The sequence below is a fragment of the Corvus cornix genome, chromosome 21 (assembly GCF_000738735.6).
Source record: "Corvus cornix cornix isolate S_Up_H32 chromosome 21, ASM73873v5, whole genome shotgun sequence".
NCBI classification, from domain to species: Eukaryota; Metazoa; Chordata; class Aves; order Passeriformes; family Corvidae; genus Corvus; species Corvus cornix.
Genome location: NC_046350.1, coordinates 2,466,438 through 2,480,696, shown reverse-complemented (window position 1 = coordinate 2,480,696; position 14,259 = coordinate 2,466,438). Strand labels below are relative to the sequence as shown.

Genomic DNA, 14,259 nt, shown 5'->3' with positions numbered 1-14,259 from the left:
AGGAAAAAGCACCAAAATTACAATCCCGGGGCCTGGACTGGGAGAAGATGCCCAATTCATCCCCGTCGCTGCACCCCTCAAAATGCCCATCACGTCACCTCTGTGGCTCCTCACCACTGCCCATCCCCCAAGGCACAGCTCAGACCCTGGAAAACAAGGTTTGGGAGCAAAACTGCTGCCTCAGCCTCGGGGCCTGGCGCAGGAAAACCTGCTGCTCCCTCTCCAGGATAAATAAACCACAACCGGTTTATTTTCAGCAGCGAGGCGGATGCTGGCAGCGCTCCCATGAGCCCAGGCACGGCTCCCCGAGTGTCCCCTTCCAGCTCCATGGTGCTGTGTCGGGATGAGGGGATGGAGCAGAGGCACCGTGCGATGTGATGGGTGTTTCAACAGCCCTGAGAGGAACCCAAAACCTTCATGTTTTGCCTCCTCATTCACCAGTGAGGGATGCTCGCTGACCACGGAGCCCGGGACAGCTGTGGAAGGCTGGCAATGCAGGGAGAAATCTCACAGAAACCTCACATAGGACAAGGAATTTCAGTCATTTCTGTACATTAATGCTTTACCCAATACTGAACCTGATCCTTGGCAGTGCTGCAGAAGTGCCCTGTGGCTCCCTGCTCCACATACGTCCCATTCCACCAAAATAATGCCCAGTTTAATAATCAGATCCCAAATATTTCATTATACATTCCTGCTTTTCCACCCTGGGCAAGTGCTGCTCCTGAGGGAGCGGGATGCTATGAAACACCCTGTGCCCCTCCAACTCTCCCTGCACTCATCATATTGAATCACTGAGTCTTGCAAGTTGTTGTTTGTATTATAAAAAAATTCTAAATACCCCCAATGTCTCCAGAAGAAAACAACCCCAAAGCCACCAGGGGCTGTGTCTACTACAAAAGCTGCCAGAAGATGATGCAGCACCATGAGTGGGACCTGTCTCCATGCACACATCCAACCTTTTTCCATGAGATTACAGAAATCCTGGCAGGTGTTTCAGCCCATGCTCTGTTTTCTACCCCCTGTAATGAGACACTTCATCTGGGGGTTTAACCTGCACCATAAGGTGGTGCCTTTGGGCTCCTCTCAGCACATGGGGGATAAAGACAATGTAAGAAATATAAGGAAACCATGACTGTGGCACTCTGAAAAGGGGAATTAATTTCCTTCACACACCTTTGGCACCCTTGGCTTTGAGCCTTTGCCTTCACCCAGCACAGGGAGCTCTGCTCCCAGCCTCCTCTGGCTGGGAACCCTCAAAAGGCATTTCCACCTGCGTGTAAGCAGGGAGAGCATCATTATTTGATGTGCAGTGAAGCCCCCAGGCACCCTGAGGCAGAATAACCTGGTAACAGGGATCACCCAGCCCCGCAGACGTGCTGGAGTAGACCCCAAAATCAGAGCAGCCTCCCCTCATCCAGCTCTCTGCAGCTCCCACATCCCACCCCAGCTTGTCACAACCACAGTCTCGAGAATTGGTTTACTCAGGTGTGCACAGGTTTTACTCTACTTTTTTTACTATTTCTTACTCTAAGTGTGTGCTGGGAAGATGAACAACAAAGCAAGTGCTTGGAGTGGAGCTGTAAGGAAAGGAGGGGGTTTGCAGTGAGAGGAGAAGAAGATGGGGAAAAAAATCAGACTAAATAGTAGAAGAAGAGGGAGATGTTTGGGACTATAGAGATTTTTATCTGTTATCTGTTTTTATGCAAGAGATTTGGACCAACTATTCTGCCATTAAGCACTGGAAATAAATCAGAACACAGAAAATCAGAAAATGAGGTAGGAAATGCTGCAAAAGTTCACATTGTCCTGTGACAAGGTGCTCTTGGGAATCTTCCTCGCCCACTTCAATGAACACGACTCCTCCTGGGACAACTCAGCCCCTTCCGACACCGGGACTTCCCTTACTTTTTTCCCATCTTAGGAAATTACGACAGAAACCCTCTAAAAACAATCACAACTATGTCCATGTCTTTGAAAAAGCCCTTTCCCACTGCCTGTGTGTACTTAACCACCACCTTCCCCTGCCCAGTTCCTTCACAGGAACTAAAAACTTGCTAAAAAAGAAAAATTAATGATAAGTTGACTGAGCCATACAGGGGTGAGATCCAGACCCCACAGACACATATATATCTGTATATGTAAAATTTAATTTCCTCAAGGATACTGTGAGGCTCTTATAAAAGTTTAAGTCACATTTGCCAATCTCTCATGCTGGAGGCGACAAAAGACTCCTAATGAATTTAATTAAATAATGAGTCCCCTATACCATACAAACTCCTTTAATTAGTGGCAGCGTTCATGGCCCTTAAAGATTTATAGAAAACTCTTAATCGGTTGCCAACAACAAAAAAATAAAATGCTCTGAAGTACTGTTCGAAGAAGGATAACTATCTCCCAAGGCTGAGTATATATTGATATACTAATATTTACCAATATTTATGCCAGTGTATCAGTATGACAAGAAGATGATGAGGTTTGGGTATTGAAAGAGCAGATTTTTTCCTATTAACCCAACAGGACAATTTACCATTTGTTTCATTTCATATTTGAAAGATTTGCTGAAACTGACACACTTTTTTTCCTCCCCTCTATTACTCTCCTTCCTCCAAGACCGATTAGCTCCTAAGCTTAAAGAAGATTTATCAGTCATTTGAGAACTTCATTCCAAACCAAATTAATAGGAAATTAATTGAAAAAGGCAGGAGAAAAATAAAAAGTGAGGCAGAAGTGAGCTGTGAGGGCTGCCAGCAGCTCCTGGACCGAGCCCTGCTTACTGCAGCAGCTTAATTCGTCCTTAGCAAACAAGCCCAGCTAATTACTTGGTCGGGGAAAATGAGCCTTTGCAATCCATGGCCAGCCAAGGAGGAATAAAACAGATTTTCCCTGTCTATCAGGGCCATCTGAGGAGGTGAAATGCCTTTTTCCTTTAATCTGATGATCCAGGGCCAGGTTTCTGTATCCCAAACCCCCACAAGTATCCAAATAAACTCCCCCAGCCCATTGGCACGGTGGGCTCTGGCCAAACCTCTGACCTCTTCATAAACCCAAGAAAAGAAGAAAGAAATCCTAAACCCAGACCATGAGTGGAAAGTACTTCTCCTACTTGCATTATTAATTTTCTCCTCATCCCCAAAGCACATGGCAGAAGGAGGGGGGGACCCAGCAGCTGCCCTTGGACTCGGCAGCTCGGCACTGGCCTCGGCAGCAAGGGATGGGGCAGACGGGTTGGGATGAGCTGGGTGAACCCCCCAGCTCTCACCACCACCCCCACCTGCACCAGGTCACCCTATGCTCCCGTTATTTGAGCTTCCACCTCCTGCCACTTGATCCGTCCCTCGGTCCTTGGGGAGAAGAATGATGGACACAGAGACGTAATGGGACCAGCTCTGCGCTGAGCTCCTCCTGCAGCCAAAACAATTAAAAATCCACCCCCTCAGAGCCTTTTATTCCCAGCTCCATGTGAGGAGCCAAAATCCAGTCGCTCCACCAGAGAGGCACAGCCTTGTCTGGGACAGCAGCAGGGCTGGAACCACGCAGTGATGCCACCACTGAAGTGTCACCACCCCATGGGCCCCAGTCTGATCTCACCATCCAACAGCTTCCAGCTAGAAATTAGCTCCTGTATCCTAAACCCAGGCATCTCCCTGGGAGATAAATACTGCCTTCCCCCTTTGAAAATAATAATATCAAATTAAGGGGATATCAATTATAGAACATCCTGACGTGGAAGGGACCCAAAAGGATCATTGATGTCCAACCCCTGGCCCTGTGAGGTAGAGGCCACATCATTCAGCTGAGGTTCCCTTAGAGGACGTATGAGTAATAGACTACTTGATAATATGATATGAGATGAAAATCCACTGTTTGAACCATAGAAGCAGCATCTCTGCCCAGTTTCACATTCCTGGGATGAGGCAGCAGAGCCCAGACACACACCAGGGCACTGGCAGAAGATGCAGCACACCCCTGAACTCCAAAGAGCAGCTTCCTGTGACTCTCATTCACTTCCAAGTCATTCTCTCACCCCACACAAGGTGAATTTTCATGCCAGGAACAGAATCAGAGCTGACTTTATCACTTACTGAATCACACACATATTTTCTAATGCAGGGAAGAGCATCCTCGGGGAGCACCGCTGGAACCCCAGCGATGCCCCGCACAACAGGAATGTGCAAACCCATCCTGTCCCATTAACATTTACTTAATTTCTCCTGTTTCTTCCTCCCAACCATGAAATTCAATATTGTCACCATGACTAACCCACAAAATCGGGATCACAGTGCTGCTCCTTGCTTTGCAATTAAAGAGGCATGTGCGGTCCTTGGGTGCAGCTGTCACCGTCAGGAAGATCTTAATGTTGAAAACATCAGTGTTCTGTGGTGCCAGGCAGAGCCAGCACTCGCTCCTGGGTGTGTGGAGGTACAGAGCAGGCAGGAAATTAGAGCCCAATGTCAAATTTCAGGAAAAAGGTGAGGCAATTCTCCTTGGGGGAATTTACCTGGTGACAGCCAAGGGCTTTCCAAACCTGACCCAGCAGTCAACAAGGTGGTCAGTGACTTCTGAAAATTTAACATGGGTCTTCAAAGGAGAACAACAGGTTATCTGTAGAGGTCCATGTCCTTATGGTGGAGACAGCTTCCTTGGCTGGGTCCACAGCTGGGACATCCATCAGTCAGGACATACATCCAGTGGGACATTTGTCTCCTGGGACACACATCTGCCAGATCACACATTCTTCTGGGACATCCATCTGATGCAACCCCCATCTTCTGGGACATCCATCTGATGCAACCCCCATCTTCTGGGACGTCCATCCACCGGGACACCCGTCCATCCATTTCTTTGCTACCCACCCCCTCCTTGCAGCAAGTTGAGGGTGCTGTGGATCTCTGTAGGAGGCTTTCCCCAGTCTTAATACTATTCCCGGGGAGTCACAGCTTTGAGCTGAAGGTGAGGGAGGGAGAAAACCATGCTACAACCCATTTGTGCAGCAGACATGAAGTCGGTTCATGCCTTTCCAAGCAGCAGTGAAAGCCAGCCTGAGGTTTCCACCCTGGCACTCAAAAAGGAAGCAGAAACCAGGTTTGCTCTCTGCGTGATAATCCCGCAGGCGAGCTCCAGCAGATTGGATAAACCTTCCCAGAAACGGGGTTTCTGCCATTAGCCCACACGCTCATGGATGTCACCCAGCCAAGAGGCTTCTCGAGTTCCCCAGGCACTTGGGCACGGTCCCTGCCCACAGCAGGACCAGCAGTAATAAAGCTGTCTGCAACTTCTCCCACCAGGGATTTCCACCCCAGAAATCCAGACCACATCCACACCTTTCCAGCCAGGACAGGGGAAATAATAACTGCACTGATGCTGGAAGCATAATTCAGAGTCCCAGCTGTGGCAGAAGTGGAGAGGGTGATAGGGTGTAGCACTATGGGATTTTAATTGGATATTAATGGATTAAAAAAGGGCAAGAGATGGAATTAGCCCAGGAAAAAGTGGAATAGAGATGAACAAAGCACATGCTGACAGAAATGAAGAAACTGGTTGAGTTGCTCTTGTAGAGAATCCTGTGCTGGGCCAGACCCCTGCTCCTTCCCTCCACAGCAAGGACTTGTTAGTGCAGCACAGGGAAGATGCAGCACAGGCTTATCAGCTTTATCCCTGTGCCAAATGCTGTTGGGAAGGGCTGGAAATGCACCTCCAAAGGGGGACAATGAACCCACCCTCCACCCAGACCATCACAAACCAAACCCTGTGTGGATGTGCACAGTAAAGACTCTTAAAAACTGTTGGAGCCCCAAAAGCAAACCTGACCTGCAAACCCTCTCTGCTTCCCTCTGCAGCATGGCCCAGCGAGCCAAGATCCATCTGAACCAGCTGCGCTGCATTTCCAGGCTCAGAGCCAGCAACGATGACAGATTTCCATATAATTTATCTGCTAATGACATTCCACAGGACCCACCATGGATCTTGGGCTGCTGCAGGAGCAGGGCTGCTACAGGCACGGGGATGCTGCAGGAGCAGGGATGATGCAGGCGCAGGGATGCTGCAGGAGCAGGGATGCTGCAGGCATGGGGCTGCTGCAGGAGCAGGGATGATGCAGGCGCAGGGATGCTGCAGGAGCAGGGATGCTGCAGGGACAGGGATGCTGCAGGTGCAGGGATGCTGCAGGAGCAGGGATGCTGCAGGCATGGGGATGCTGCAGGCATGGGGCTGCTGCAGGAGCAGGGTTGCTGCAGGCGCAGGGATGCTGCAGGGACAGGGATGCTGCAGGGACAGGGATGCTGCAGGTGCAGGGATGCTGCAGGCGCAGGGATGCTGCAGGCGCAGGGATGCTGCAGGCACGGGGATGCTGCAGGCGCGGGGATGCTGCAGGCGCGGGGATGCTGCAGGAGCAGGGATGCTGCAGGCATGGGGATGCTGCAGGCATGGGGCTGCTGCAGGCGCAGGGATGCTGCAGGGACAGGGATGCTGCAGGGACAGGGATGCTGCAGGGACAGGGTTGCTGCAGGGCCAGGGATGCTGCAGGCGCAGGGATGCTGCAGGCACGGGGCTGCTTCAGGCGCGGGGATGCTGCAGGCGCGGGGATGCTGCAGGCACGGGGATGCTGCAGGCGCAGGGTTGCTGCAGGCGCAGGGATGCTGCAGGCGCAGGGATGCTGCAGGCGCAGGGCTAATGCAGGAGCAGGGATGCTGCAGGCACGGGGCTGCTTCAGGCGCAGGGATGCTTCAGGCGCAGGGATGCTGCAGGCACGGGGATGCTGCAGGCGCGGGGATGCTGCAGGAGCAGGGCTGCTGCAGGAAGCAGGGTTGCTGCAGGCGCAGGGCTGCTGCAGGAGCAGGGTTGCTGCAGGAGCAGGGCTGCTGCAGGAGCAGGGATGCTGAGGCCAATGCTGCTGGATGTGGGGCATCCTTTGGTGAGGACGTGGGGCTGGGGATGCAGGGATGCAGGCTGTGAGGAGGGAGCTGCTCTTGGGAGATGCTCTCTGGCTGCAGGACACAACTGACACAGATCCCTAAACTCCACGCCAGCGTGGCCAAGTTTCCCTGTGCTCCTGGCACGGCCTTATCCTGCAGTTCCTTACCACAGAGCCATGATTTCCCCAGTGTGTCTGTCAGCAGATCTGTCTCCCCTGGCAGAACCAGGCACCAGGCGCCGTTTTTCCTCCATTTTTGGCTACATTTCTCTATGGACAATTTTTCATGGAAAGGAGAAAGGATTTTTTTCCCCTCCAGCTGCTGATCCTGTTTTCAAGTTATCTGTCTCAGTCACTGTTGCCAAGCCTGCTCTGCTGCCCAGAGCCTCCAGCCCAGATCCAGCCCGGACAACTTTCCCAAAAACCACAAAAGCTTCTCAATATTGCAGGATGGGGAAGGAGCATCAATTGAAAAAAGCTTCTTGCTATGTGCCCATCCAAATGCCAACTGAGATTCTCTCTTCCTAGCCACCACACCTGCAGAGAAGTCCTGGAAAACCAAGCTCAGAGGCTCGAATAGTGGCAAATAAAAGCCCAAGAAAACCCCAACATTATATTCCTTAAATACTCACAATTTTCAAGCCAAACTCACTTTTTCTCTGGACTATCCCCCACAGAAGCACTTAGATGCAGCTTCTTAGATGACTTCTTACTCTTTTTTTTTTTTGTAACTAGTATTACAATAGTTCTGCTTTTCTGCATTTTGCATTTATCAGCACTTCTCCCCCCGCCCCATCCACACAGAGCAAATATTCTCTAATTAAGATTTTTCTCCTCCAATTACAGTTCTATAAACCCAGAGCATTTCCTGCTGCCGGAGGCTGCACCGGTGGCTTGGGCGGAGGCAGGATTTTGGAGGTATTTTGGCTGTTGCTGATATATAGGGATGTTTTTGTACATCAGAGAGTGCTAACATAAAATTTTCTGAAATCCCTTCCCCAAATACTGACTCAGTCCAACTCCCTGCTCCTCCGAGCATCTCGGCATCCCAGGCAGGGGGAGATGCAGAGGCCCCACAGCTCCCCACGTGCCGCTCAGCCTCTGAGCCTGAAAACTTTTGACAGCTTCTCCTCATAATCCGCAAACACGAGCTGACAAGTGCAAGTTATACTCGGTATGTTGGGGATTTGAGATGATATTTAGAGCCACGGCGCTGCCAGGGTTTGACACGTGAGAGCCGTCCCTGCTCAGGATCATCCCCTGGCTCCAGCTAACAAACCATCCTGCCTGGATTTATTGTCAGCTTGGTTCTAGAGTGGAAAAGCTGCAATGTTGTATTTTGCCCTACACACCCCAGTCTTGGGGCTTACTGGGCTGGTGAGGGAGGGAGAGCACGGCCCCGACTGCCACAAAAACCCCCAAATGCAGGCATGAAGGAAGGAGGAGACCCTGAACGTCACCTGAAGGTAACTCCACGTGGGATACAGAAAGTTGAAGTCACCAGGAAACTCACTGCTTCCCTCCTACAAGTCCGAGGGGCTCTAATCCAACCCACCCCCACCTCCAGCTGCATTTCAGCTGCTGCCTTGGCTCTACTCTACAGCTGTGGAGGAATTCCTTTGCAGTGCTGCAATCAGCCCTCACATCTCATTTCCCAGCCTATTGCTGCACCCCAGTCCTTCCCAGCTCCACACCACCCCTTGCTGGGGCAGGAGAGCAGGGGGGTCCCAGGAACACCAAACCCCCGTTATGAGGGCCTGGTGAATGCACTCTGCAGAGTCCAAGTGAAAAGGATGGCTTTTCCTTTCCTCATTAATCAACTTTTTGAAAGTTTAGGGTGCTGGGGAGAGGTGCAGCAGAAGGAGGTGCAGCCCTTACCCTGCAGAGCCTCCTTGGCACGAGCCAGCTCCTGCTCCTTCTGTGCCAGCTGCACCTTCAGCTCGGTGGCCGAGAGCACCTCCGGGGACTTGCTGCCATGCGTCTCCTCCAGGTCCTTCGTCAGCATTTCCTTCATTTGCCGGAGCAGGTGGACCTCCTCCTGCAGCTGGGCCACCTCCTCCCGCAGCAGCGCTGGAGGAAGAGGAGACACAATGCGAGGAAGTGAGTGACGGCTCCCGGCACAGCCCCGCGCCCCCGCTGGAAACTCAAACCCCGGGGAAATGCTGCTGGGGTGGCCCCTCCCTGCTGGCAAAACTGCTCTGCACAGCCCAGAACCTGCACCACTCTGGGACCAGAGAAAGAGGAGGAGGGATGTGATGGGAAGGCACTAGGACAGAGAGGGGGAGCCGCCACTGGGTGATGGCATTTGAATTTAAAAAATAAAAATCAATGTTAATATGTAATAATAATAATAGTAAGGAGAAACCAAGAAGGATTTTCCTATCCAAACCACTCACTGACAGGGCTGGAGTCCAACAGAGTCTCCTGAGCTCCCACACATCTCAGCTCTGTTTCCAGCCACCCACGTGCTTAGGGCATACTCAACAAAACCACTGTGAGACTGGAAAAGGGAAGATGATGCTTCCATCTGCAGCCACAAATGCTGAATTTTGCAGATTTACACCCAGTGATTGCTCATTTCTCCAAGCAGCTGCACTGCAGGAGCATCCTGGCAGAACCCAGCTGGGATCCCCTGCACAGCAGGCACTGGAGAAAAGCTCCAGCACCTCATTTCCTACAGCTGCACCCACTGTTTAGTGTAATAAAGTGCTTTTCTGCTATTTCCACATTGCACCCATCATCCTTATCCTGCAAAACACTTTGGGGCTGTGCATGCACCTCCGTAATCCTCCATCCGAGTCTGGGTTTGCTTTCCCTCCCCTTTAAAAACAGGTGGAGAAAAGCCCTTTCTCATGCCAAACTGGTTTATTGATTTCAGAGAATCATGGAATGATTTGGATTGGAAGGGACCTTAAAGACCATCCAGTCCTACCTCCTGCAAATGGGCAGGGACACCTTCCACTAGCCCAGGCTGCTCTAAGTTCAAGCCGGACTTGAACACTTCCAGGGATGTGACATCCACATCCTCTTGGGTTGGCATCATGGACATGGGGAGAAAAAATGACCCCCTCAGCACACACGTCACAGTTACCAGAAAAATGAAACAGAAATTAAACCCAAACACCTCCTCTCCAAACCACCACGGTTGTGTCCTTTCCCTGGTGCCCCCATGTAGCAGCCAGCCTGGGGGACACCCGCTGGACATGGAACATAGGGATTTTCCCCCTTATTCTTCCTTGGGTCGCTCTGCACGTGCATGGGCCGTTTCCTTTCCGGCACCGCTCGCGGAGCGAGGCCGGGAGGTGACGCCGGCGGCAGGACAGGGAGAGGCGGCTCCCCCCGGCAGCTGCGCCAGGAAGGCATAAAATCTGCTTCACATACTTGAAATGCTTCCCGAATGAAAACTGGCAAGGCCCCATTCTGTAAATTATTTAGCAATAAAGTCACTAATGAGGAACAGTTGAGCTCTGGGCTGGGGGGTTTGGTGCAGCCTAAAGTGCTTTCTTGAAATCTGTGCAAAAAGCAAGAACTGGAGGTGGCCAAGGCCAACAAGATCTTCCCCAGAGATGGGAGAAATGTAGCATGTCCCCTCCAGCCTCTGGGGACTCAGAGAGGATGTGAGGGACTCACACATGGTGGAATATTTAGTGTGCAAAACCCACCCAGTGCCTTCCCCAGCCACAGAAAGCCCCCTGCAGCCCCACAAAATACCCCCACCTGCAACAAATTGCTCATTTTTTTTCCCCACTGATAACTCGTTTTCACCTTTCCTTACATGCCACTTCGCCAAGAGCTATTCCTGGGAAAAAAATGAACCAGCAGATGAGTTGGGAGGCAGGGCAGCTTGCACAGGGGTGACTGATCCTGATGGATTCCCGCAAATTGCAGCATTTTGGTGGGAACCAAGAAAATCCCCATGCAGCAGGAAGTGATCTGGGAAAGGGAGAGGGCAAACAAGATCAAGGACAGGCAGCCGGGGGGAATTCTGCAGCAAGGAATTCCAGAGGGATCCTTGGGCATGGCCTAAGATGCTGTAATGCTCTGTCCAGTGCAGCTCTCCAAAAATGCACCCATCCCCTCTGGTCACGGTTAGAAACACTTAAAAAAACTCAAAAGCATCTCTCCTCCGAAACAGGCAACAAGGGAATTTCATCCCCACTTAGTACTCGGCTCCTGATCCAGGCAGAAACTGCTGAAGGATTAAAATCCAAAATCTATGAGAAGCTACAGATGTAATCTGAAGAGAAGCATTCAGCACCATGCTCCCCACGCTGCTGGCTGCAAGCCAAAGCCTATGGAAAACCTCAATTATTGATCAGCCATATATCCAAAATTCTTGCTTCTTTAGACATATAATTAGAGATAGACACATATATATATATGTGTGTGTAGAAAAAAGGATTATGCTTTGCAATATATAGTTATATTTGCTACATATATATTATTATATATATGGCAAAGCCAAATCCGGTTTGAATATATAGCTATATAAAATTGGAAAGCACAGTCCATGCAGCCAGGGTTTGATAGGAAAATCCCTCTTTCCGACTCCCTCTCAGGGCTCCTGCCAATGTCATGGAATCACAAACTGGTTTGTGTTGCAAGGGAGCTTAAAGCTCATCTTGTTCCACCCCCTGCCACAGCCAGGGACACCTCCCACTATCCCAGGTTGCTCCAAGCCCCGTCCAACCTGGCCTTGGACACTGCCAGGGATGGGGCAGCCACAAATTCTCTGGGCACACACCTATAATGACACTCACTTGTGTACAGGACTTCCATCACTCCAATGCTTTCTGATATTGTGCACACCAAAATCACACCAATTTTCCCCCCAAAGCACTTGTCCCCAAGCAAAGAGTATCTGTTCTCCATCACTCTCCTCCAAGCTTCCATCCCACCTTTCCAGCACCTCCTGCTCATGAGGGTCCTATGGAGAAATCCCATGTTATTTGCATAATTTGCATTAAGAGACTCAGCTTGAGAGGGATATTTAAGCTTCATTTTAAAACGGGGGGGAGAAAACCCCCGTTGCTCTGCCAAGTTTAAGTACCTAAATAAACGACCCGAAACGAGCCGTTTGCAGGCAGCTCTTAGTGATCGATACAGAAAAGTTCCAATAGCTGGGAAAATGGGGTCAATTATTCAGGAACCTCATTTCAGCCTCTATTTCTTCCATGTACAAATGGCTGAGGGAGGGTTTCCATGTGATTGCTATGAGCTGGGTGGAGCTGTGCCTCTGTTTGAAGCTGCAAAGGAGTTTGAAGTGAGCATCAGCCCTCTCGAGCAGGGACCAGGGCTCAGTGCCCCTCACAAGGGACCCCACACGCCCCCAAACATGATGCAAAACCAATCAGGAGAATAGAATATTTTTAAAGGCCTTTTTTTTTTGCAGTTCACCCTTGAAAATGTCACTATGTCAAGGTGTGAAGTTAAATATGCCATTAGGAACTGCCTCCTAAATGCAACAACCTCAATGCAAAAAGCTTCCACAGCACTTTTCCCCCACTATTTTTGTCCCTTTTAAATTTTCCCTCCTCTTTTTAACCTTTTTTGGAGGGGGGATTGGGTGCCTTCTGTAATTCCTGACTACCCAGAGGAGAAGGAGGTACTGCATTGCATGGACAAGCCCCATCACTCATTCCAACCCCTTCCAAATCTGCTGCAAGTGGGCAGCAATGAAATTAATGCAATTTAAACACTTCCCAGATTAATTGATGAAAACTACCGTTCCCACTGAAATAACTGGCTGTTAATTATATTTTAGCTGATCACGTTAAACTTCCACGACACTGCTGAATTCTGCATCCTTTATGCTTCAACCACTGATTGGTGTTAACAGACAACACAAATGAGATTTTTCTGGGTTTCTTTTTAATTGTGGTGAACATCTCCAGACAGCATCTGGGGATGAAGTTTCCACTCCTGCTCCTGCAAATCCCATCTTGGACTCCTCTGGGCAGCAGACCAACCCTCCATGCAGCAGCAAAGCCTTTTACTGGCCTTGGAACAGGCATCACTTTAAAGACATCCATTTAAAAGCCTTTTTTTTCCATGTAACTCAGCTGACACGATTGCTGCACACACGTTTCTGCCTTTGGAGGGGACATATTAAAAATGGATGCAGAACAAACGACGAGGCTCGTGTGGGTGAATCAGTATCTCAGGTGAAAGCTGCACTTTGTGCCGCTTTCATGAGTTTGATAGTGAGATGGCTTTTGCTTTGCTGGGCACAAGTCAAGGGTTTGTTTTTATGCAGAACATCAGCAGGATAAATATACATGTACACACACCTCTGTCCTAGGATGGGAAATGCAAGGGTCATAAAGAACATTATTAGAAAAAAATAAGGATTCAAGACCTAGGGATGAGCTGAGTCTGTATTTTAAAGAGCATCTCATCACCTCTGGTTTTTAAGTAGCTTCCCAGCTTGGGACCTCCCCCTTGCAAATGTGCAGCAAGCTGGAGAGGGACTTCTGACAAGGGTCTTGAAGTGAGAGGACAAGGCTTCCCACTGACAGAGGGCAGGGTAGATGAGATATTAGGAAGAAATTCTTCCCTGTGGGTGTGATGAGGCCTTGGCAGAGGTTGCCAAACGTAGCTGTGGCTGCCCCATCCCTGGAAGCGTTTGATGCCAGGCTGGACAGCACTTGGAGCAACCTGGGACAGTGGAAGGTGTCCCTGCCCGTGGCAGGGGGTGGAAGGAGATGGGCTTTAATGTCCCTCCAACTCAAACCATTTGTAAAAAGACCCAGCCACTGCCACTGCCCAGGACTTGCTGGGGCAAAGCTGACACATCCAACCTCTCCCTTCGACACCTGGACAGCACAATGGACTCACAGTGGCTCAAAATGAGCCCCCTCTCCACCCCACAGCATCACCTCCTCAAGGGGATAAGCACAGGGGCCTGACATTTGTAAACCACCACTTCAGCCCAGTCCTGCTGCGCATCCCAGGCACATCCCTCAGTACGGAGTCTCCTGCAGCACTATGGCACTCCATGACCTCAGAGGAGCTGCTGGCCACCAGTGCTCCCTCCTGGGTGGGCAGCGGGGCACTCAGCAGAGCCTCTTGGATTAATAAAATGAATTTTGGCTTTGCACATCCACCTTTTACTTTAAAATAAGCTTTTATTTCCACCCTGTCCTGCTGCCACAATACTGCAAGCGAGCTGTCACACCTGGACATAGGTACAGACAATCTGTAAGAATTTCAGGGTAAAGCTTTCACCCAGCGGCAGCAAATCCTTGCAAACACCACTTCTGAGCATTTCCTGAGTTAGACACCAGCTTGGCCTCAGTGTGCCCACATGGTCACAGCTCTGGGACAGGACCCCCAGACACACGCGC

At 50.4% G+C, this 14,259-nt stretch overlaps 1 protein-coding gene across 2 annotated transcripts in view; it reads right to left on the bottom strand.

Annotated features, from left to right (window-relative positions):
- Positions 1 to 14,259, bottom strand: part of LOC104693262 (kazrin) — an 86,628-nt gene that overhangs the window by 4,507 nt on the left and 67,862 nt on the right. For both annotated transcript variants that reach the window (XM_039564025.1, XM_039564024.1), the window contains exon 2: positions 8,792 to 8,983. In XM_039564025.1, the coding sequence (XP_039419959.1) occupies positions 8,792 to 8,983 (192 nt within the window). The remainder of the gene's footprint in view (positions 1 to 8,791; positions 8,984 to 14,259) is intronic.